Here is a 26,139-nt window from a genome sequence, read left to right as displayed (position 1 = left end):
TCATCTCACATCTCCTTCCTAGACAGCATCATGGCATTTCATAATTCAGCAGCGAACCCTGGATGGACCAAAAGTCCTGACTTCACCTAAGACTTTGTTAATTGACTACAGTAACAAGATGGCATATACCACAACAATTCTAAAATCAGTCCCAACAGTTTCTGCCATACCTCCCAAATTCTCAAAGTGAGCATCAATTATCTCAGGCTGGGAAAGTGGGCTTTAAACACGGAAACGCAATCTGCACAGTCATAGAAAGTACCTCATTACATAGTTCTCATAAGTCCCATGATCCCCTTAAACACTACTGTGTTCCCCTTCAAATTCTGCAACTTAATCCTGAGTCTTTTCATTCAGCTGAAACTCCACCACTATATTATGAGGTAGGGGGTGAGACAATAAGATTTTTCATTTTCAGCAACAGAGACAAAATTGAAAATATTTGATTTTGAATTTTCAGTATCCCGTGTGCATCTACCACTTAAAACTTTAAAAAGTCTCAAGCCATACATTATCAGGGGCTCAAATTCTTCCAGAAGTTTCTGTGAAAAATGACAACACCTCTGATTCTGTGGAGTGGTCAACAAACTATCACCAACTTCAAAAACCAGGTCCTGTTCCACAGTAGGAGCCAGCAGCCAGCCTCCCCCGCCCATGGCTGTGTGTGGTCACGGCCCGCAAAGATTGCCCTGCAGCCAAACGGACTCTCCAGTGCTGGAGAAGCACCTTCCGAAAGGGCTCAACACGACACTCAGGAAAAGGCGGGGAACTGACACAGTGACTCTCAGATCTAGGAACACTGTTTGTTTGATACTCAGATGAATGAATCTCCAAGGTTGCACATCAGCAGCAGGCTGGGGAAATAATAATTAATTAAATGAAGTGCTCTATAATTAGATCACTTGCCTTAGTCATTCAACCCATGGCTACTGACACGGAACATGCGTGTAGCAAATCTTTTCTCTTACTCTGTGACTTTCCAATTCATTTTCTTAATGGTGTCTTTTAACTTCTGATAAAGTCTATTTTATCGCTGTTTTCTTTCCTGGCTTTGTATTTCAGTGTTGTATGAAATGTGTGTTTATTCAAGTCATGAAGATATTCTCCATGTTTTCTTCTAAAAGCTTTGGAGTTTCAGCTTTATGTTAGGTACATGATACATCTCAAATCAATTTTTATGTATGGTGTGAGCTAGGGCTCAAGACAAATTTGTGTGTGTGTGTGTGTGTGTGTGTGTGTGCGTGTGTGTGTGTGAGATATCCAGTGGTTTAAGCACTGTTTTTTGAAAAGATTTACTTTCCTCATCCGTCTGTTTGGAGCCTTTCTCAGGGATACGATGGCTGTAGAAGTGTGGTAAGCGCTAGTATGTCCCATGGCTCTAAGTCTTGAGGCTCGTGCCAGTCCCACAGCGCCTTGACTACAGAAGATCTGTCTTAAGTTTTAAAATCAGGTAATGTAAGTCCTACAACTTGATTCTTTTTCAAGGCTGCTTTGGATATTCCAGGCCCTTTGCATGTCCATGTAGGTTTAGTATCAGCTGGGAATTCAAAGGCCTGATGGAACTGAATATAGAGAGTTCACAGAGAACTAACTTCTTGACAGTATTGGCTTTTCCAATGACCAAGATCTACGCATTTATTCAGATCCTCTTGAACTTCTCTCCGTTTTATATTGTTCAGTGGAGAGGTCTGCATATCTTTTACTAAAGTTAATCCTAAATACTTTATACTTCGGACACTTCTTATAATTTTTAAAATTTAATTCTTAATTTTATTAGGTAAAATCAATTCATTCCTACATATTAAAATTGTATCCTTAACCTTGTTAAATTCACTTGTTAGATATTTTCAAAATTCTATGACTTTCTATGTAAACAGTTTGCAATCTGAATATAGACAGTATACTTACTCCTTTCTAATACGCACGCCTTTGTTCTTCTTACCTCTTTGCACAGAACCCTTTGTCCTTTTAAATTATCTGTTTATTGTAGAAAATATATAGTAGGGTCTGGCTTTGTAAATCCAGTCTGTTTATCTACGCCTTTTAATTTGAACCTTGAGACCATTTACATTCACCGTACATGTCAGTGGGCTTGGGCTTGAATCTACCTACTACCAACTTGCTATTCGTCCCATGTGTTCTCCGTTCTCCTTTCCCTCTATGTCCTGCCTCCTTTTAGATTACTTTAAAAATTAGTACTCTATCTTACCTTCTGTTCTGGCCTGTGAACTATTCACTTTGGTTTTGTTTCTTGGCGGCATTCTAGGATTTATAATATGCCTCTTTATCAAAGTCTTCCCTCAGTTAATACAATAACTTGCTCACAGTAATCTAATAACTGAGAGCAGCATATTTCCATTTTCCCAGTCCTACCTTTCATGTTACTGTTGTATTTTACTTCTATGTATATTATAAACCCCGAATTTATTATTATTAATTTTATTTTGAACAGTTAATCATTTTTAAATGAAAAACAAAACACAAACTTTTTCTCGTACTTTCCCACACTTTCCATCTCTAGTGCTGTTCACTCCCCTGGGAATTGTTCAACTTCAGTTCCCAGTAGCGCCTTGTCAGTCTCAAGTGGTTCCCCACACACACACGATAGCACTCCGCAACTGACTCGAGGACACCACGCCGAGTTCTGAAGCTCTCTGTGTAGCTCCCTTTTCTCCAGTAATCTGCCCACAGATTCCAGCCACCTGGACACTGGGACACCTGTGCTAAAGTATTTGTAGCAGCACTAGTTAAAAAGGCGAAGAATGAGGAGAAGCCCAATGCCTACTGACAGAGGATAGGAAACAAATAACAGCAGATCCATAAGATGGGATTCTACACAGTAGTTATAATTAGTGAAGTATCCCTACAGGATTCAAAACAGACGGGTCTCACAAAAATGTTGATTGAAAGAAGCAAGTCACAGGGAGACATCAGCGTTATTCCATTCATATAAAAAATGCAAAACACGGAGTCGGGCTGGGGGAAGGCAGACGTGGCCAGGGAGGGCACGTGGGACTGAGCGGCGCTGGCAGTGCTCCATTCTCAACCTGGGTGGGTACATAGGAGTCCTCTCTTTTTTGTTTATACCTCACAAATCCTTAATGAATATTCTTTTGTCTGAAGTACCTATTTCATAAAAATAATGAAAATACCAACCTGTCATCAGTGGACTCAGCAATTATTCTTCATGAGGCCCTTGAAATTGCTCCTTTCTCTCATATGATAAAAAATGACTCAAAAGGTATTTATTCACATAGTTTTCTTCCTTTCCCCCCGACAATTAACTTTTAAAATAAGAGGGAAGACGACGATGTTTCCAGCATCCGGATTCCATGCTCGTGGCGTCCCCTCCCATCCTGACCATACTTTCCAAAGGAGCCCCCTCACTCCCTCATCCCTGCGGCCTGGTTTCTATTTCACAAAGCGATGACGCCCCTCCCTGACGGTCTAGCAGGTATATATCTATATCTATATCTATATCTATATCTATGGGATAGACTTACAAACACACACCTGCATACTTCCCACTAGAATATAAGCTTCATAAGACTCAGAACTTTGTTTAGTTTGTTGCTAAGTTCCAAGAGCCAAAAAGAGGGCTTTACTTATAGCTCAATAAATATTTGCTGAATGACTGATAACTGAACTCCTTTCTCCGTGGTCTGGCCTAGGGCTCTGCCAGAGAACCGCATCCGCATCCCCACCCTCCCAGCTTCACTTTGAAGAGGGCGACGTTTATTTACTTATTTTTAAGTCCAGGGGAAGGCATTCAATAGATATGTTGAACTGAGTGATTTCTAGGACTTCTGACCCTAGAGTATAAAAAGGAACAACCAATCAAGAATCACTTAACAGCAGCGTCTAAGGCAGCTGGGAAGTGGTTATCCTACACGCTTCCTTCCGCATGCTCTTGGAAGAAAGGGCCCGTGCGCACTCGGTCTGGGATGGGACGGGGTGGGCTAGGGCCGCACACCTCCCAGGGTCCTCTGCAAAGCCAGACATTTCCTGAAACCCCGCCAGTGTCCACAGGTCAACCCAGGATGTCTAGCTCATTTCTATGGCAGTTCCACAGGCTGGAGTCCCCCAGGCTGCGCTCTTAGAAACACCAGCACCCCACGAGATGCCAGCAGGGAGAGGCGTCGTAGAAGAAGGTTGTCTGGGCAAGTCAGGGCATTTATTGACCATCTTCTTGACCAGCAACATGTTGAAGGTTCTGAGAATTCCTGTCACAAAGAAACCTGTTTAGCTTTGTTTAAAATTTGTCAAGCTTTTCGGTCATGGAATCTTTTTCTGGTGAGATATCTATTAACATCCAGTAGAACTTAGGCTTTACCCAAGTGGCCTAGAACAGGTCCCCCTACAGTTTAAGAGGAGGCCTGTTCACGTCTTCCGAAGCCCTGCTTGCGCTCAGCTGTCCTTGAGCCCCACAGACCCTCCGCTCTGCAGCAGCAGCAGGGCCGAGGGAGTGATGGGTGCGGGAGACAGTCCCCTGACTTCCTTTCACCTGGGGTGGGTGCGGCCGTGCCGTGGGCTCCAGGGAGCTCCGCCACCCAGTGGCGGGTGGGCACGAGGGCACACGTGGCACTGCCTTTATCAGCTCAGGGAGGGGGGCAAGGCCGACAAGTTGTAAGAAGTTCTCCGAGAACCATCACGTGTGCTGAGAGAGAAAGCTAACAGCTCAAATCTCTAACGTAAACTCAGAGCCTCCAGTTTTCCTTCTAGGATCCCAGGTTAAACTGGTTGAGTTTAGAAACCCGAGGTTTAGAAAAGCACTCAGGCTCAGAAACAGCGTGTGTGCAGCCCTGGGCAGGAGCGACGGGGGTCCCGAGAGGTCACGCGCAAGGCCTCAGAGAAGGGCTCCAGCCTTGAGGTGCAGGCGGTGTGGGGCCTGGCTCCGGGGCATTCACACACCTCGGGATCCAGGGCCTGTGCAGACGTCTGCGCCAGCGTGAGCCTTCCCCAGGAAGGGGCTCCCCAGAGACTCGCTACGCAAGATCCCACCTTCCCTGAGGCCCTCAACCCTCCAGCCCAGACAGCAGGAACCAGTTCCACCAGCAAAGACTCTTCCTCTGGGTGGAAGGAGGAGCGGGGCCTCACGGCAGGCCTGATGAGACTTCACTGCACAGCGGAGAGCAACGCGGTCAATCCTCACAGGCTTCTGCGGCGGGGCAGAGACGAGATGGAGAGCCAGGCGGAGCTGGGGCCGCCTGGCACAGGCTCTGGAGAGGCGGCCAGGCGGACAACTGAGTGCAGCGTTGGGGCCCAGCCGCGCCGGAGGCTGCCTGCATCCGCACGTCCACCCAGGAAGTATCCTGGAGTCCCAGCGCGCGCCCGGGGTGGTGCGTGCTCTATAGATGCAGCAGTGTCTCAGCCAACGGCTCCCTGCTTTTCCTCGGAGGCCTGGTTCGCTACCAGGGAATGCATTGTTCAACATAACCTTCGCTGATTATGGGCGCCTTTCCTATCTTCTCCTTGTAGGAGGAGGAAACAACAGGGAAGCACGCCTGCCAGTTTTCTCAGACACGAGGCACACCTCCGCACACGCCCTCGTGTTGACACCTGGCTGGCCCGCTGGCCCCATCCTCTCGCTTTCTGTGCTGCAGAGCGAGAAGCCACGCTTGGAAGAATGGCCCAGTCCCCGGCAACTGAACTGAAGGTCAGGGTACCCGGCCACGAAGTGCGTCCAGGGTGCCGGCAACACTTCACAAAGACCTCCAGCCTCAGTCAAGGGCGGCGGGCCTGCGTCCCCTAACATCGTGCTCTTCGGAGCAGACATCCCCGACACAAAGCCCAACGCGCTCACGTACGTGTTCCACCAAAGGAGGACGTCCCACAAATGAAGCGATCCCGGGAAAGGAGGAAACGGCGGCGGGCCTCGTCTGCGCTCAGCGCGAGGGACACCCAGACCCAGGAACGCCACGCGAAGTTCCAGAAGCGGGCTGGCATGCCCTGCATTCGCGCATTCCTTGTCACGTTCACGGGGACTGGGCTGGGTGCTGGGTTGAGGACAAACACAGGGCTCCGCAGGGTGCCACCTGTGACCCACGGTGAGCCCCACGTCTGTTCACCACCTCTCCGTTCCCCTCCCCCGTTCCCCCCACTAGAACCCACCTCATCCGTAACTGTATCCACGGCACGATGAACAACGGCTTCTGGTGCTCAACCCACATCCACGAGGCAGTGAACGAAAGGACAACGGACCGGGTGCCGTCGGAGAAGAGTCGGGAAGAGTGACCCCTCGGGGCCCTGGGAGGCTGAGCGCGGCTGGTTCCCGGCAGGACAGCTGGTTCCCAGCAGGACCGGGTCAGGTGGGGGCCGCCCTTCCTCCTGGAGCCCTCCCCCTCTGCTGTGGCTCCGCGTGGTCCGCCCACCTGGGCAGACAGTATCTCAGAGGCCAAGCCAGAGGCAGGTGCTCTGCGGTCGGGGTGGAGTGCGGTCAGCCCAGGCAGCCAGCGCCCTCTGCGAGCTCCGCGCTGGGAGACGGTGCCGGGTGCACTCCTTCCCGATTCTCCAGGGCTGCGCAGGCTCCCCCTCGCTCCAGCCCTGTTAGACCACCGTCAACCTCCACGCTGACAGCACAGCTTTTATGAACACAAATGGGGCCATCAGTAATACTGAAACGCGTTAGCTTTAACCCAAATAAACAAGACCGCTAATGAAACCCTAAATGCGACGAATCCCACATTCTAGAACAGGAAGCACAGCGGGTGGAGAGTCGGGGCCCCCAGCCACGTGTTAACACTGAGAGGCCCTGGAAGCCGTGCGTGCGTGGGTCTAAGACGCAGGCTGTGACGAACATCAAAAGGTGTTAATGGTTTCAATATTTATCTGCTGCAGGGAAGCACTCTAAAAAGGAGACAGAAAAAAAAATTCTGCTAATGGCTGTGTCTTTGCCATTAAAGTGAAAAGCTTAATGCATCTTATAATCAGAGGACAATTTGCAAATCATTAAGAGAAATGTAAAATTCCATTAAAATACAAATCAAGAGACTCTCCCTGGACTAATAATCTTTTGGATATTATTTTGCATTTCACTATTTCTGTTCCAATACCCAGGCCCCACAAATGATTGGTTCCTGAACATGCTCTTTACCACAGCCTACTTCTTTAACGAGAAACCGAGAGAAGCATAATCTGCTATTCAGAGCAGGTACTAATGAAGAATTCCATATATTCTGAAATTTAATTAAAACCCCAAAGATTTCAAATTAGATGCAATTTGAAATGCCTGGGGCAGAAATACATGCACTTGCGTGGCGAGGGTACCACACTGAAAGTTGATACCGTAATTGGTCTTGATGTATTTTTGTGTTGCCGGGCTGAAGCACAGAACTCATAAGCATATAAAAATTCTCTGTAGATTACCTGCTCATTGAAAATGCCATCACTCAGGTAGTTCTCTACTAAATTACCATGCTACTAAAATGCACAAAGTGATTCGGAGAGTAGAGTGGCACAGCTGGCCGGCGCTGCCAATGAGTTATGCATGCGTCAGTGCGGCCTTTTTTCTTAGTAAAATATGCTCAGTTGAATATTAAAATATAATTGGCATTCAACCTAAGTAGCTTAAACCATTTTGTTATCTTCTTCTAAACCGATCTGGCTCCTCCACGGTTATTTTCAAGGATGCGATTCACAAACTAATGATACCATCATATTCAGCGAGATTTGTGCTGCTTTACGTGTCATAAATAGGTGCCGTTTCTACAGCCTGCTAGGGACGGCCTTTAATATTAGCTGCTCTTGAACATCAAAGGCCCAATTCTTGAAAAAAAAAAAAGGGGGGGGGACATGCCATTTATGTTGGTTCTTGCATATTTTATTCTACAAAGAGAAGAGATGCGAATTCTCTATGAAAAGTATACCTCTTGGCCAAGCAGTGAGCCCCGGGCCTCCAATGCGTGGAGGCTGGGTCTCCTTCACGCTGTCTGAGGACAGGCTGAAAGAGCACGCTGCTGCTGGACCTCGCAGCGCAGCTGAGGAAGGAGTGTGTGTTTTTAGGAAAAAGCAGACAATGCCCCCTCCCCCCAAATCCGGGACACGTCCTTTACACGATGTGTTTGTGTCAGGACAAACAGCAGCACTCAAGAAAGGAAAAAGTAGTTGCCGTAGTAACAGAGATCCCGTGTACAGTGATGCTGGCTGAGGGGCAGGGCTCAGCAGGGATGCTACTTCCCAAAACATTACCGATATTTCCCCCTCAGTGTTTTGAGGGCAGGAAAAATCTGAATATAACTCAGTGACATATTGAAGAGCTAAACAGACTCTTCCTCTACTTCCTTCTTCAGTTTTCTTCTTCAGAAGCACTTTATTATGTGGCCTTAAAACATCACATGATGCCCCAGAAGCTGAGCCTCCAGCAGGTCTGCTCTGCCCTGGAGATTCCCACCCCTCGTGGTCATGAAAGCCACACCAATGGCCTCGCACCTCGGAAAGACAGATGATTCTTCTCCACGTCAATACCTCACTTTTCCATCCTGACATTTGAAACGTGACCTTCAATAAATCTTATATTCTGAGTCATCTTGAACATAAGTGCTGCAAGTACACCTATGTGATAGAGCATTTAAATTAAGTAATAGTTTTTACACTTTGGGATCCTACAAATAGTTTGATGGCATTACTGCCATGAGTTTTATACCAACATATGCACATTTAACGTTGGTAACTTACAGTCCAGTTCTATACACCGTTGTATTAAAATACCATTTTCTCTATAAACCCAGGTAGAGATGACTCTATTTATTATCGCTAGCATGGTATCAAGATACATTAATGTTGCCTGTAAAATGTGAACAGACATCCTATGACCACAAAAATATTACTTTAAACACCCTCTTTGGAAGCAGCACACGTATAATAATGACTACAGTTGGAATAAAAATCTTGGAAGGACATTTAAAGTCGGTTTGTCACTTTAAAATATAGGCTTGTTAGAAGATTCTTATTTTTCAAAGCTCATTGCAAATGAAAAATTATTAAGAAGGTGACAATGTAATTTACTTCCCCTAGCAGGCAGAAACTTGATTCTCTACTCCTTTTTTGAGGTGAAATACACCCAAATCCAAAAGAGGACCTTGCAAGTAATATCTTTCTAAACGTGTGAACGTAATCAGGGTGACTTTTATTTTTAATAGGCACTTCCATTGGTACGATGTTTAATTGCTACGCTACAGGTAATAGTCATGTTTTAATGTGACTATTTTCCCAAAAAAGCAACACGTAATAATTTCAATTTTAGGTACTATTTATTTGTAATAGAGACCCCATTAAATCCTACAAGGTTTGAAAGTAGCTGACTTTCAAACCAGCTTTTTGGTTACCGTTTGAGCTTGGTTAAATTATACCGTGTGACCCCAGTGGCCTTGAGGGAAGGCATTCTCGAGTTCAATTTTTTTGCCTGATTTATGGAAACCTCAGGGAACGCAGGATCTGACCACCTCTTAGATTTAGGAGGAAACTTCCACTGAACTAGGCTACCCAGGATACCCTGATAATTACTGATCCGTCAGAGGGCTCTTTGCACAGGGACACCAGGCATTTTCTCGGAGGCCAGCAGGCTGTGGTTCTGTTCCAGCCACGACGGCACTCAGGAGCAGGTATCGACAGGCTAAATTCTCCCCCCACAGGAGGGGGGCGGGCATTTTACTACGCTTCCTCCCTAAGGTAAGTGTAAGGCGACTGTCGGGTATGTGGATGTTTACACTCTATCCCCGCGGTCCCAGGACAAGTTCCACATTGGGTACGCGGAGAATTAGGTCAGTTTCCAGAACGCCTCTAACGGCCACTTCCACTGCTCGCGGGTCTCCAGGAGAATCTAAAGCTTCACTCAGCTGGCTACTTCAAAGAAAAGACACAGTTTTGGTCAAAGTACCGGGGCGCCTTCTGAAGGCTCTGGTTAGCTTTGTGCCGACACTCTACCCTGGGGTATCCTGGCAACGTGGCAGCACCTGGAGAGGCTCTTCAGGCTCTCGGGGGGCATCGTCCCGATATGCGTCCATACCCGGCAATGGAGGCGTCGACATGCCGCCCGTCTCGCCCAATCTTCCCAACTCAAAGGTGAAGGATACGTGGGCTCTCCCGCCTTCTCCCCTGGCTATGTGCAGAGCTCCAAAGGCAGGGAGACATGCACACGCAACCTAGAACTTATGTAAGCTGTTGATTACAACAGCAAAAACACTTCTTAAGTATGCAATTACGTCTCAAACGGAATCATTACTAAATTAGGAGTGTTAACCTTCGTACAGAGTGAAGCACGCAGCAAAAGCACGCAGAAGAGCTAGATCCATATTAATCAATTCCTTTAAGGCGATAATTCTCAAAATAGCGCACAGGTACACATACTACATATACACACATATACATGTGTGTGCGTATGGACACACAAACACGTGTGTGTGTATGTGTGTGTGTGTGTGTATATATATATATATATATATATATATATATAGTTGCCTCTTGTAAGATTTTAGAAATTAGAGGCATACTATTGTTAACAAGCTCTCTAGAGCATTCTGATACATACACTCCCAGAAGAAGGGCCTGAGCTACCAGACTAACCTGAAGAACCTGTTTGCTTGAACGAGTCGGAGTTGAAATTTTCAAGACTCTCTCCTAGTTCAACATGTGGTTGGTTACCTAATGGCAACCGCCAGGCAGGAAACTGCATCAAGATAAAATAGGAAAAATGATGACCCTCGGACATTACGCTCTTTGGCCCGTGAACCTCACAATACACCGGAACGTTGCCGATAGCTGAGGTGAAGAGCTCCTAGTGAAGTGCACTGACTGCTTCTGAGCTGGCCTGGCCGGCCTCACACAGTCCCACCTGCTGAAATGATGCTCCTTCGGCCCAGGCTGGGAGCCCCCAACCCAGAGAAACCCTCAACGTGGAACACAGAATTCTGGGAATCTAATTTTTGTTCCACTGAGGGGCTGGAAGTGATGTAATATTCAAATGAGGGCAGGGGCCAGGCAGGCAGGAGAGGATGACGAGCCCATGAAGGTGCTCCCGTCCACTAGGAAAGGGATGCATGGCAGCTGTTGGCTCCCACGAGAGCCAGATGGAGGGGCCGCCCGGAGAGAAGCAGGGCTCTCCTGAGCGGCTCCGCAAAGGGACGAACGACGGCGTGGGACTGGCCTCCTGGTCCTAGCGGGGAGGGATTCTTGGAGACGGGTTAGCGAAGCCCGAAGGGTCAGGAGCAAACCAACGCACATCCCGACGAGGAAGGCAGCTTAACCCCCCCCCCGTCGCCCCCAGGACTCGCGCTACACCCCGCGGATCCTTTGCTTTCACCAAGTCCTGCCTTGCTTTTGTTCATGAACATTCCCACTTACCTCTTTTCTCTCATGGTTCTAAACCACAAAAACACACTGGATTTTACTCTCCGTGAAAGAGGTGATGGGCCGCTCCTGGCGGTGGCCTCCTGTATCGATTCGAGACCTCCGACCACCTTCCCGGCACCTTGGGCTCCGTGGCCTGCCACCCGCTCTCAGGCTTTTGATCTGGTCTTTTCATTTCACCTTTCCCAGCCTCAGCCTTAGAAGGCCACAGACCCAGATCTCCACGTCTATTAGCCCTGAAAAGCAGCTCAGCAGCGCTAGGGTTGAAAGAAGTCCGTTCTCACCAGCTGTTTCCTTCCCACTTAATTTAAGTGCAAGCCTTAGCTTGTTCTAATCAGTAAACGGGCACCGGAAGGTTTATAAACCTTCCAGCCCCACCAGGTAATATCTCAGCAAGGTCAACCATTTTTAGAAGCCCTCATTTAAAGAACAGGAGAACAGCGATGGCTATCAACCAGAACCTGTAAAGCATCTCCCACTTTAGCTATTTTCTCTTTAAATTGTAATTCCTTTTTTTTAAATTCAGGAAAAATACCAGTACAAACTGCCTGAAAGCACAGAGCTGCCTCCTGCTGCGGACCCAGAAGGGAGCCTGAGAGGAGATGCTCTCCTCTCCGCGGCGACACCTCCGGAGGCTGACTGGGCTGGCTTTATGGCGTGTAAGGCAACATGAACACCAAAGCAGGCCTCCAGGGCACTGAATGAAGGGGGCTCAGAGGGACCCCACATTTAGGACACAGTGGGGAAATTAATTCATGAGCCCTGAAAGGGCCTTTCCCCTAACTGACTGGTAGGGTTTTCTAGAGGCCCTTTTGAAAGAGGGTTTGACGGGGGTACACAATTACAAGACTCCTTACAGAGTCTCTGAAATAGAAGTTGCAAAGAAACTTCCCTCTAGCCAGCAGGTTTTAAAAAAATGCAGGTTTTACTACTGTCATGCAGCTGGATTTCATAGCTACAAGCTAATAGCTGTGACGAAGGAATTATTAAAGTGTTAAATATTTCATTTAAAAGGGAACATTGCAGTCACTTTGAAAAGAAAACTCAGAACTCATCTGTTGAAAACCGTCATGTGTGATACCGTACAGGGAGGACAGTCAAGGGCCTCCACACGTGCCCCGGGGACGGCCTCCTGTGGTGTCCTCGGCACAGGCCAGGTACTTGCCCAGCGAGGGCACTCCAGGCTGGCAGGAAAAGCACAAAGCCGCACGCCTGGCAGGCCTGCCGCCCATCGCCTGGCCACGCCTGCCCAGGAGGGTCTTCAGGGGCAGAGGGAAGGAAGTGTGTGCACACACATTCTGGGTCTGAAAGCAGATCTTAGCCTTTCGCAGGCCTGCTCTTCTTGAACGCAGTGTGAAACACTGCTCTTGGTACAGCGCTTCGTTAGTCACTCCAACTGCTTTTGCGATCGATCTCTAAGGCTACAAGCGTTAAGACGTATATTATACAAAGAAGCTAAAATTTTTTATAAGTAAATATAAAGAAGTGAGGGAGTATCCACAGAAAGTAAGTTTAAATGATATTTTATTATGAAAGAAAGAGTAAGATTTATTTCAGGAATAATGGCTTCGTTAAACAACTATGTCTTGGAGAAAAATGAATTCAAAATAAACAAATCGGACCTTTTTAAGAGGTTATATTATAGGGAGGACCCAACCTCCCTAAATGAATGCTTCACTGCATTACAAGACGGCTAGCTCCTGAGCAACACACAAACTCCCTTCACAAAACTCAGAAAACAAAACGTTAATTTGTTTTTGAAATTAAATGGCTAAAACAACAATCCCACAAGGAATCAGAACACTTCTTATTCACACTCACGCTTCACTTTCATTTCTTCAACAGCACCACAAACCTCACCCCCGGTAACTGCGGCCTCTCCTTCCCACAGAGAAACCCCACCTGCTGCGGCCCAGGAAAAAGGCAGCCACCTAGGCCTCCAGGCTTCTGGTCAAGAGGACAGCTCAACAGTTTCTTGCCAGAAATACCTAGATAATTAACTTGTTCCTACTTAGACTTCAGAAATCCTCCAAGGTAAGAAATTGAATGATGTGAAATTTCCAATATTTGATGTTTTAACCTACAAAATGGCAATTCCATATGGTTCAACTCAGCACCGCTTTGTGACCAGCCTAGCAAAACAACTAGATGGCGAACACCACACTGATCTGGAGGAAGGAGCCTGAGAGATGAGCGGTCCTGCCCGAGCAGAGGGGCCTCTGGGCGGCAGCAGGCCAGGCCAGGCCCGGGGTAGTGGAACAGACAGCGCAGCCGGAGCAGAGGCCAGGACCTTCCAGGCCGGGCTCTGGGAGTTACCTGCGGAAGTGCTGAACTCAAGGAGGAGCTCAGTTATCACTACGCTTCTAATCAAGTTGAAACAGGGAGGTCTACTCTAAATGTCAGAGGAATATGATGAAAAATGACACCCAAAAGGATGTTAAACGTGTTCAAAATCTGAGATGCACAGAAAATAGCATTTGTCAAGGAAGCATTTTTTCCACGATAAACGCACCCATTCCTCCCCATTTGCAAAGGTTTCTTTTCTCGTGTTGCTTCACAGCTTCTAGAAGCTCTGGGGCTGCCAGGGCACTTTCCTCGTGTGGGCCTTTTCCGCTCACCACAATTTCACTGGCTAAGGGACACAGAGAAAGAGAGCAAAGCCAACCACCGCTGGACAGAAAGGGGTGTCACCACATCTGGGGGTTAGTGCCAATTAACTCCGTGTTAGCAATCATATTACGACCATCCACCCTCCCTTCTTAAAATGCAAAATCCCCACACCTGGTCCCTCCCTGGGAGGTGTGACTGAGCTAAATTAGAAACACCTGGCTGACACATGCTGCTGTGTGGGAAATCCTGGCCCTACAGCGACCACTAACTGTCAGCAGGCGGGCCTAGCCTGGGGGACCTCCTGCCACCAGGGCGGTGCGAGAGGCTGCCCTCACCCCAAAACCCAGCTGGAAGGGACCTGGCCCCAGTAGTGAGTGTCCACCAGCTCTGCAGGGCTTGTCCAACAGGGGATGGGCTACTGGGTGACTGGACGGACTTCATCCTTCCCCAATGCCTACCTGCAGCTTGTCCTGGTTGCCCAGACTGACCATGACCATGACCATGACCATGACCATGACCAGCTGGCAAAGGAGATGGCCAAGCTCGGGCCCAGAGCCGGGAAGGCGGGGGGCGGCAGGGTGAGAGTGGTCCCAACTCGTTTCAAGCACTGAGGACAGGACTTCAGGATTTTGTAAGCTCACCCCCTGCTGACCCCCTCGTTAGATCATACAGATCCTTCCTGACCTGGTTTCATAATTTCTCTGCTCTGAAATTTTCTAACCCTTAAATTTCAGCTCACTTAGGTGATACATGTAAAGAGAAGGAGAGCCGCTCGGCCAGTTCTCTCCTGCTCCTGCCAGGGCAGTAACCCCCAAATGGCAACAGGAGAGCAAAGAGTTCACTGTTTCAAGGTTCCCAAGCCCCTACTGTAAAAACAAACCCACAGCAGGACCCCCATCCTGCGCCTGGCAAGGGGGAGGGGCACACGAGGAGGGTCACCCACACCCTCGACTCAGCCCGGTGACCTGAGGTGCTGGTTCCGAGCAGGCGGTCAGTGCTGGGCAGGGGGACGACGCGGCCACAGCACCACCTCGGCCCGCGAGGGCCCCATTCTCGGGAGCAACAACGGAGGGTCTCTGGACGTGAGTAGGGCGTGGGGGCAAAGGCCCACTCCAGCTCTCACGCCCTGTGAGAGAGCCTAGAGACGCCCTTTTAGACGTTCTGGGGCTCCCAATGGAAGACACCGTCTGGAGACAGCCCGACGTGATGCAAGGGGGCTGACGTGGTACCCAGCTCAGCTTCAGTTCATTACGAGCAAAAAGGTCCAGGGTCCTACCTACCTGGTCACTCATTGGACCTTGTTAGTCAACTCAGGTAACAGCTCAACTGGCTTGAACTTTTCTACCTGCTTCCCCTGAACCTGCTCCACCTTCAAGTTCATTTTTGCTGAAAGCCACAGCAGCAATTAGAACCATTAAACTTATTGAGCGAATTCCATTTTGAAATTCAAGATGGCTTTAAATTTACCTCATCTAAAATCTCAGGGTAATTTTTTTCCCTTAAGTGTATGCATCTATACGTATATATCTATATGTAAGTATACACTCATTAATACTAAGATGACCATGAAAAAATCAGTATGCGAAATAAACCCCTGGTACGTGTCTAGAATGACTCTAGTTGCCATAATGAAGCTGCGAACGAAAGCTTACAAACAAACGTCTGGGAAAGTGTTTTTAGGTTTTCGCAGACTCTATGTTCCATCGGCACACCGCATGTAGACAATAAGTTCATCCTACAATAATTCATCCCTTGAGAATACAATTATTATTATTATTTTTTTGTGGTACGTGGGCCTCTCACTGTTGTGGCCTCTCCTGTTGCGGAGCACAGGCTCCGGACGCGCAGGCTCAGCGGCCATGGCTCACGGGCCCAGCCGCTCCGCGGCATGTGGGATCTTCCCGGACCGGGGCACGAACCCGTGTCCCCTGCATCGGCAGGCGGACTCTTAACCACTGCGCCACCAGGGAAGCCCGAGAATACAATTATTTAACTATGGTAAATTTGAGGGGTTAACCTGAAAACTTATTCAAGAAGACACACTGCCGCTACCCACTCCAACGTTAAGTGTCACTGACTGAGTGTATGGAAGTGGCCAATTGTCCACGTATGAGCCTCGTTTTCTGTGCTGTTAGCCGGCAGATGAAGTTAACAATAAGCTTATTGAAAAACTTACTGCCATTCAGATGTGTTCCTATTTAAACCTTTCAGCCAGCGAGAGTCAGGAGTCCATCTACATGGATCATTTTTATTGCCTTTGCCAAGAATTACGTGACCACGTGCCAAAACTAACACAACCACTTGGAACGGGTGGAGACTGCGCACTCCTATCCAACCAGTGCGGCCACACGCCGCCTCTGTTCAGACGATGTGAAAACGCCACGTCAGTGTAGTCAGTAACCTGAGCTGGGAGGTGAGTGACAGTCAACAGGTCAGCCCCCCCGAACCAAACACTGCGAGGCGGCCGAGGTACTGACCTTTCTGGAAAATGGGATGGTGAAGAGCAGGCACGGGGCGCTCCTCGAGGACCGCGGGCTCATGGAAATAGGCACCCAGCCAAGCCGCACACTGCGCCAGGGGCTCCGTCACTTCCTCTGGACCTCCGAGCCGCTCAGGAGGAGCGGGGGCCTCCACGGGGCTGCAAAAGAGATAACAGGAGCCGATTCAGCCTCTAGGCCCAGCGTCCACGTGACTAAGAAGCAAACAGAACACGCCCACTGCATCTAAGTGGGTCAGCCCGTAGCTGCCTTGCAGGTATGCACGTCTCGCCTGCGCCAGGACAGCGGAAAGGTGCCGGCAGGAGGACGGAGGCCGCGGCCGGGGTCATCCCACCCGCGCTTCCACCTCCAGCTGCGAGGACACGATCTCTGGAAAGGGGCAGTGCCCAGGAAGGACGCCCGGTACCTGAGCTCTTCTGTTTGGGGCTGACTGTCTGCAGTCACCCTGCAGAGCAGGGATGTGAGAGCACGAGGATGACAAGCACAGAAGCAACTCCAGGGGGGTGTGCCTGCCCCTTCCTAAGACTATCACCTGCATCAGTTTTGATCTGCAGAATCACCAAGTACTCATCTTAAAAAATATTTTCCAGCAATCTCGATACCATCAAAGTAATCAGCCTGCAGGCACCCACCCCTCCCACCACATTTCAACGACAGACCAGCACGGTTCCATGTGCTCTGTGGCTTTGAGCTGGCTTCTGGGGGACCCCCTCCGAGTTCACACTGGGTCTCAGGCTTCAGAGAGTCTACTTTGCGCGCTGGTCACTCTGCGAGGCTCATTTCAGTTGCTGTGACTTTCGTGCCCGGGACTTCTATTTGGTTCTCTTCTGAGTCTTCTCATTCATTCACTGTGGTCACTGTGCTCCCTTTTAGCTCCAGTTTAAACCAACATATCTTAGACTCACTTCGGATGGTCTCACTGTTTCTTCTACTCGGGGTGCTAATCCTTCTGTTTGGGGATCTGTGGCTCCCCTCAAGGAGGTGACTTCTCATCTTCAGCAGGGGCCGATTTTCAGGGAATGTGCTCCGCTGGACTGAGAAAACATCCCCCTAGAGAGGGTTCACTTTTGCTGCTTCTGAGCCCCAGTTTTATGATGGATCCAGCTTTTCTTTTAACTTCTGAGAATGACACACCCACAAAAGCACTGGCACCAGGTCGGATTTCTTCAGGTGCCATTCCTTCCTGACCTCCCAGGCCCTGGACAGATGGCAGGCTTCCCTGCACTTTCCAGCCTGCTGGGCAGGCTTTCTCTAGTCTCCTTCTCAGAGGCTGCAGCTTGAGGTTTTTGGGGGAAGGTGGGAAAAGCCTCCCCCCAGCATCCCGAGGGCGGTCACGCAGGCCTCAACCGACAGGCTGCCTGCCTCCTTCAGTGTACACTCACCACCCTTACGAGGGCCCGACTGAATATGTGAGGTCACAGCCGCTTGGCAACGCAGCCCAGCACAGGTAGGACGGATGTGGCTGAAGTGCCCGGGGAACACAGGCCTGGCCTCACCTGTGAGGAGACACACACCAGCGTGTGCAGGGCCTTACAGATTCAGAAACGTGTGCACTTTATCCTGCCAGCAGCGGGGAGCAGCTGAAGACCTTTAAGCAGCGTCTCATAAACAACCCTGTGCTGGGGTCTCAGTCTCTGAGTCATGGTGTTCTGTAGGTCTAAGAGTCTCCAGAGGTCTTGGATCTTTCCAGAAATAAGCCTCCTTGGATGGGATCCACTCTCTTCCACAATGGAATGAGAGGTGGGTCAGGGAAGGCTTTCTAAGCATGTGAATGGCCTTAAGGAAGGAACCAGGGAATGAATGGAAAAGAAGAAATGAGCCCTTCAAGATGACCAGGGAGAGAGGGGGACCACTGAGACCCTGGCTCTGTAGAGCTGGCCAGTTGGGCGATCCCGCCAGCAACACAGCTGCACTGGGCAGGCCCAGGCCTTCTCCAAGTTGCCAGCTTCTAGTGGCTGCTGGGAGAGGGAATCCCCATGCACAGGGCCCTCGGTTGGCCCTGAACTGACAGGGCCCTTTCAGGGTCTGGTCAACAGGAGACCCTGAAGGATGGGGGCTCAGTTCACAGGCAGAAAGCGGCGTCTAGTGGAACAGGTGGCAGAACGGCATCTTGGAGAGACTTTTAGGGATGGAAACTATCTTCTCATTGCCCCGATTGCTCTCCCCATTAGGACGTCTGCCCACGGAAAGGTGGGGAACTTCTACCCCATGCTTGGCTTAAATATTTTTCCATGTCAGAGAGAAGTTCCCAGTGACTCTCTTGCTCTGTTCAGTAAGACTCCAGGGCTTGAGGGGTCTTCTCGGCCATCACACCCTGCAAACGGGGCTCCCTGGGTGGGGGGCATACAGTCCAGGAGACAGGCAGGCCTCTTAACCTGGGAGGCAGGGGGCTCTGTACCCACCAGTAACCTGCTTGCTTGGGGAGTCACAGCCTCTTACTCAGATGCCCTGGTTCACTCAGGGGTATCTAACAAAGGCCACGGAGCTGTGGGCATCCCGGGTGCTGCCCACGCTGGTAGCCGTTTCCTCTGGGTTGCTAGGGAACTGAAATGTGAGTTGTGTTTCCCAGCATTTCCCACTCTTAAAAGGATACTTGAAGAATTTTTATAGTAGTAAAATTCATCTTAAATTGATTTTTTATGCCTGTGCTAAAGGTCTCAACCTCTGATTTACTCTGTAGTTCTCCGTTCTAACTCTTTCTCTATTGGCATTAGATAACGATTCATGGGTGAAGTGTAATTAAACAGCTTTGATTCTGAAGCAAGGATTTATGATACTATATTTAAAATGAATGGCATTAAACACACACATAAAACCAGATTTTTAAAGCCATGACACAAATTTCCATTTCTACAATAAAATGAAATTTATTCTCTGCCCTGCCCTCTCCTCCAGCCTCGCTCTGCTCGTCCCTGAAAGAGCTGTGGTGTGACAGTATCACAGCATCACTAACGGCCACTCTCATTATGGAGGAGTTTCTCCAGGCTTCCTACCGACGAACCCTGAAACCCCGATAATTATGGGCTCCGTGGCCCACACTCATTTAAATCCCACATTCACGTCTCCCTGGGAGCCTAGCAACTCACCTAACACTAAATGCACAGGCCTGTGGCCACTGCTTCCGGAAAGCACCACTGAGGGGGAGCCCGGCCCCCAGGAGAGCAGCCAGAGAGCCGGTGCGGCAGATGGAGATGAGAGACAACCGTCCCGACATCCGCAGGGCCAGTGCAGAGGCGACATCAGGGGCCATCCCCCCGAGACCTCCCAGGATGTCCTCAATAAAAGTAATCCTGAGACTTCCCTGGCGGTCCAGTGGTTAAGACTTCGCCTTCCAGTGCAGGGGGTGCGGGTTCAATCCTTGGTAGGGAAGCTAAGATCCCACATGCCTCACCGCCAAAAAACGAAAACATAAAACGGAAGCAGTGTCATAACAAATTCAATAAAGACTTTAAAAGTGGTCCACATCAAAAATATCTTAAAAAAAAAAGAGTAATCCTCAGGCCAATATTGTGACACTGGAGCCCTTTCACTTCTTTTTCTTTTTAAACTTGGCACAAGAGGGCTGGCTAGTGGCTGGAGAATGAATTTGGCTTTGTTGAGCTTTTTAACATAGCAATGGAGAGCATGGGTACGTTTATACAGCAAACATAAAGTCATGTATGGTTTGGTTTAAGGGTTTCTTCAAGAAATATGCAACTGTCGGCAACCCCAAGGACCCTGTAGGACCAAAAAGGACAACACTGTACCACCTTTGGGGATGCTCCCCGAACCTCAGTGTGTCGGAGAGCCCTGTGTGAAGCTCTCCTGGAGTCGGACCCCTGAGAAACAGCCAGACCCATCCCCCTGGGCTTGGAGAAAGAACGTTCCGGCGTTGAATTGCATTTCAGATTTGTTTTGACATAAATCTGTCCATCATTCCAAATCAGGACACAGAAAAGCAGGTGACATGCTCCAGAACAAACTTCTGAAGTGGTTTTTTTCTGGTGGTTGTTGTCGTTGTTTTAAAATTTATTTGTTTATTTTTCGCTGTGTTGGGTCTTCGTTGCTGCGCGTGGACTTTCTCTAGTTGCGGCGAGCGGGGGCTACTCTTTGTTGCGGTGTGCAGGCTTCTCATTGCCGTGGCTTCTCCTGCTGTGGAGCACGGGCTCAGTAGTTGTGGCACACGGGCTCAGTAGTCGTGGCTCGTGGGCTCTAGAGCGGGCTCAGTAGTTGTGGCTCATGGGCTTAGCTGCTCCGCGGCATGTGGGATCTTCTCGGACCGGGGCTTGAACCCGTGTCCCCTGCATTGGCAGGCAGGTTTCTTAACCACTGCGCCACCTGGGAAGTCCCTGAAGTGTTTTTAATAAAGCAGGCAGTGATGCCTTACCTAGATTTCTCAGGAGAAACCATGACTTCACAGCATTAGATACATGAGCACAGAACGTATCAAAGGAAGACTGTCCATCCCACCTGCACGAGGCTTGCACCTCAAGACCCCGGCGTGGAGGAGAACGACAAGGAAGAGTGACAGCATCACACCTGGGGAAGCGGAGGATTAGAAGGTGACCGAGCCAAACTTAAATGAAACGGCCCTGAGGACAAAGTTCACGCGCACGGGAAGCCCTGCCTGGCTCTGCCGGCCTCCCGCAGGGTGTGCTGCACCCCGGGAGGCTGAGCGCTGGCCCGGGCTAGCGAGGGCAGGGCTGCCTGCTCAGGTGCTGCAGCACCAGGAACCCGCGGGGCAGCAGGTGAGTTGCCGCGGCGGGCAGAGGAGGCCAGGCTGGCTGAAGCCATCAGAAAGTGCTGCTCAAGGTCTAACCCCTCACGGAGGATGGCTGCGCGCCTGGCAGGCCACCCGGAAAGTGGGAGGGGCGTCCCCAGCTCTGTGCCCTCCGGTCTGTCCCACGCGACAAACGTGCTCAACACTTTAACCCACCCAGCTGGGCAGGAGGTTTGGGGGTGTGGATTTTGGGGTGCCCCAAGACTTCACTGGCAGCAAAGAGTCACTAAAATGATCATAAAATCATAAAGATGTCATGTACTTGGTCTTAAATCCCATGTGATGTAAGAAAACAGGCCCAAAGTTCCGAGTTCCTCCTAACTGGCGGGCACCACTCGTTACACCCAGCGGGTAGACTGTGTAACACGCCGCGCGCTGGGAGGGCTGTGCCTTCCAGCCTCTCTGTGTGGCCCCAGTAGCTTTCCAGCATCTCTCTCTTCATGGGATGAAGCAGCCTTATGGTTGGGGAACGTTAGCTGGTGATGCCAGAGGGTCACCTAGGAAAGGGTCGCCAAGACTCATATTCTTCTGAGTCGCTCTGGAACCTGGCGGGGTGACCCAGGTGTCGTCCTTTAGCAAGGCTGGGAGTTTAGTCCACAAGGAAGCACACGGACTCTCCAATACAATCTAAGCGTGAAGAAGTGACCAGAGCCGTGGCCGCGCACAGCAGCTCAGACCCCGAGGATGGGAAGCCTCGCCTCCTCTGGCTTCCAGGACTCGGTGCGGAGGGCAAGGGCCCCCGGAACTCCAGAGTGGGGTGTCACACCTCACAGGCTCAGGAAGGTGCCCATTCGCTGCAGAAATTTAAAACTGCAGTTGAGGTGACGTTATAAACATCATGTGGACACTCTTGCCAGATAGCCCTGGTAAACACACAATTATGCCCAAGTTAGCGGAGGCTGGTGGAGTCTCTCGCGTTTGCGTCTGATGGATTTGTCCCACATTTAATTATACCTTCTTGCTAAAGCTCAGATGCTTTTCTTCCAGTGGTAGGACTGAAGACAAATAAATCATGCTACCCGCTTTCAGTAAAGTCCTTTCTTTTTTTAAATGAGAAGCCTGAATAAAGGCTTTAAACTCTATATCCAACCAAATTTAGGGGTTTGATTCCATTCAAGCATTTACTGAGGATCCTTTAAGTACCTGGCTTATTGGCAAGAGTATCGACTTGGGGTTTATAGCCCAACTGGGCAGGCAGGGAAGGTGAAGGTAAAACAGACAGTTATCCATCACCCTCCTGATGGTTGTGCTGAAGGAGCCCTTCCCGGCCCAACTGGGACTTTCACACGCCACTGCCACCTGATGAACGAACAATGAAAGTGATGGTTCCGTGACACTGCCTGGTGGCCAGCAGCTGTTTGGCCAATAACACCACGCGGGTGTGACAGAGTTTGTGCAGTTGAACATTCTAGAGTTATATTAGGACACAGAGTAAAAAAGGAGAAAGTGCTGATGTCAGTAGTAAGAAACACAGATCTCAAATGATACAACTAAGGCACAGGTGAAAAAGAGGAGGCGCGACAGTGGAGGTTCATCTATGGACACAACTGGAGCCCCCCTGCTGCTGACAACGCGGGCAGCAGTGTTTGCTATTTATCAGGTGCTGTTCTAAGCGATTCATGCATTAGCGTACTGATTTCCCGCACGATCCTAAGAGCAACATGTGCTCAACTGTGAAAAAAGGGGAAAACACTAATAAACATGCATGAAGTATCAGCAACATACCTGAGTTTGTATAAAAACGACAGACATAATATGTAGATTTTAATTCTCTGAGACAAGAGCTCCTACTACTTGTAACACATGAGTTTATGAACTGACTTTCATGTGTTTGGTTTTAGTGTCTGTTTTCAAAGATGTTTCTGTACAAAAGGAACACGCAAAAGGGAGTACAGGCCGAAGGTGGCACACTCCCAGCTTCCAGGGAAGTCAACAGGAGGGTGAGCTGGAGTTCCGAGGGTCAGCTGAGCAAACCCTTAGTGAGGTTTTACTGCGTGGTTCGTAGCAAGAGGAACATAAACCCTGCTCCCTGCCTTTATGCCTTCCGCCCCACAATCACACCCTCCCCTGCAAGCGAACTGCACAGTTATGATCCTATCACAGGCCACCAACGGCTCACGTCCCAAGGGCGATGAGAGGAGGAGGAAGAGGCAGTTTAAAGTTTAACTGGGCCCTAGTTTACTCACTGTCAGGGTGGCCTAGGTACGTTGTTTAAACTGGGTATCAGCTTTTAATGGGCATCCTAAGCCCTCAAAATCTGGGGCTCAAATTAATGTCAGAACCCAAGCAAGACTATAGAGGAATTCGCTGTGGTATTTAAAAACACCCACCAAGGGCTTCCCTGGTGGCACAGTGGTTGAGAGTCTGCCTGCCGATGCAGGGGACGCGGGTTCGTGCCCCGGTCCGGGAAGATCCCATATGCCGTGGAGCGGCTGGGCCCGTGAGCCATGGCCGCTGAGCCTGCGTGTCCGGAGCCTGTGCTCCGCAACGGGAGAGGCCACAACAGTGAGAGGCCCGCGTACCGCAAAAAAAAAACCCACAAAAAAACAACAAAAAATAAACACCCACGAAGAACACAGAGAAAACTGTATGTAAATTTTCAACTCCTCCCCATATAAGGTACACGTCATAAGAACCGTATGTTTGTTCCTTTTTTAAAATAATTGCTTCTTTAAAATACATCAGCAAAAATAAAACATATTTTTAAGAGAATTTAAACAGTATACTTGGCAGACAAGAATGCCTTACAAAAGCCTATCTACTTTCTCTCCTAAATGTTCAAGTTGTTAAAAGGAAAACTGTATTTTATCAACACTTTAACATATCATTAAAAATCTCTACTATTTGACAGATGAAGATAAAAACAACCCAAAACTATAGATGAATTATCAGGTCCCTAATGATTCCAAAACAATTACAGGATGCAGAGCAATCGAGTTAAATTTTATTCAAAAGCTTACTACACTTGTGTTTTCTTTTATTTTTCTATCAAGAAACCCATGAGGTTTAAGCACAATTCATTATGTATGAGACCCCACTTGCCGCGCTTGACTGTTGATTAATAGCAAAGTTTGCTGTATGTACATTTGCAACATTAGATGCATACAATATGCTAACTTATTCTTTCACTGAAACTAATTATTTACAAAAATGACTACTTGAGACTACAATTTATTAAATGCATGCATCCAGTCTCAATTTGGCCCCAAAAGACAGCCTGGAATGAAGATCTTTTACTTGATGTGACAACTTCTAGAAATGCTGTTATTAATATTGTAAATGTGGCAAATAAAGAGTTCAAATAGCCTTATGTCTATGTTGCCTTTACTTTCACCACTGAAGCAGTGAACAAAGAAGCTTTTTTAACGTTTCACACACATATGAGAGGTATATTCCTCTTTCCCAGCTTAACTTAGCTTCTAACAAGTAAAACGCTTACATGTTGGCCATGAAATAGTTTTAAAAAGAAATAATAGCTAACATAAAAATGGAAGAGAAAACCGTAACCATATTGCTGCTCATAAGCAGATTTATTACAATTCTGTCAAGAATTTAGTCCATTCGTTGGAAAATATCTGTAGAAACATGAAATGTTTAAAGAGTCGTTCCATCAGTCTCATCAAATTCTTGATACTCCCTCAAGAGTACTTCTTCCCAAAGGATTCTGGGGGTAGGTAACTTCGCATTATTCAACCCTTCTGCTCCCTTCTCCCAGAAAAGAAGAACACGGAAGAAATCAGTCCACGAATAAGAATTACAAATGTCCCATCTTTGGGTGCAGATTTTAGGTGGGGCATCTGGTCAACCGAGAGCGTCTTTCAAGCTAACACTGCAACGCGTGTGGCCCCGAGCTGTGGCCACCTGTTGCGAGCGTCCTCTACAGTCAGGTCTCGCTCTGCCAGGCCAACCTGTACACCCTCCACGGCTGCCCTTCTGATGCCCTCAAAGACTCTGTGTGGCCTTGCCCTGCTCTGCGTAGGCCGTGTGCCACTGTGGGCTTGGGAGAGGTAGAGAGGGGTCACTGGCCAAGGCGAGGAAACCAATGCCTGTGCCCCAGGAGAGGACGACAGCGCGCAAGGTCATTACGTGCTACAGGGTGCTCCTGCCAGCAAAGTCATGCACGGACGCCTAAGGAAAGAGAAGAAAAGGGCCCGCTCTGGGGCATAGGATTTTAGGGACGCAGACGAACTGAAGTATCAGTCAGAGGGCCTCTGCTCTCTACAACCAGTGTTAAGAGAAAAAGCAAACAGCACGAGGATGGGAACTCTCAGGGCACGTAGTCAGATGGGTAAAAGATGACTGGTTTTCTATCATGCAGTTTCATATCCTGACTCTCTCTCTCAATAACACAGCTGAGGTCAGCCACAGTTGTTGCTCAACATCACACCTTCATTACACACCATGGCACTCTGGAAAGGATGGAGCCACTGAGTTGAGGACCAACGGTATGGAAATGACCCAAGGTAAACCCTTGTATAAAATTTCGTAGCTGCTATTTACTGACGGCCTACCATGTGCCACGCATAGAATTAAAGACTGTTCCATGTTTATTTCTCCCAAGGACCCCTGAGGAGGCATTATTATCTCTATGTTCTAGAAGAGGAAACTGAGGCCCAGAGGTTATGTAATAACCTCAATGCATATGGGACGGAACCAGGATTTGAATTAAAGTCTGTTTGATTCCAAAGACCTTAACCTGGACCATCTCCATGGAATCCAAGCACCCTTGCTCATCTCTCTGAAATGGAAACAAACGGTCCCTCTAATCATGACAAGCCCATACGTTCACATGCTCCATTCTTGATAGCATGTGCACTAGATAGCATTTGGATTTATTCTTTTATTCTTAGGTAACTTCTGTTAACTTCTCCCTGATCCCCAGGACTACCATCTAGGCCCACTGCGCTATCATTCAAAGACAATGGGGAT

The 26,139-nt window shown here is 48.8% G+C and overlaps 1 protein-coding gene across 2 annotated transcripts in view; it reads right to left on the bottom strand.

Annotated features, from left to right (window-relative positions):
- Window positions 1-26,139, bottom strand: part of MGMT (O-6-methylguanine-DNA methyltransferase) — a 311,657-nt gene that overhangs the window by 82,658 nt on the left and 202,860 nt on the right. For both annotated transcript variants that reach the window (XM_060126556.1, XM_060126555.1), the window contains exon 3: window positions 16,431-16,591. In XM_060126556.1, the coding sequence (XP_059982539.1) occupies window positions 16,431-16,591 (161 nt within the window). The remainder of the gene's footprint in view (window positions 1-16,430; window positions 16,592-26,139) is intronic.

The sequence above is a fragment of the Lagenorhynchus albirostris genome, chromosome 16, assembly GCF_949774975.1.
Source record: "Lagenorhynchus albirostris chromosome 16, mLagAlb1.1, whole genome shotgun sequence".
Taxonomy (NCBI): domain Eukaryota; kingdom Metazoa; phylum Chordata; class Mammalia; order Artiodactyla; family Delphinidae; genus Lagenorhynchus; species Lagenorhynchus albirostris.
Note: the sequence above shows the minus strand (reverse complement) of the source record. Positions and strands in the feature narration are given on the sequence as shown.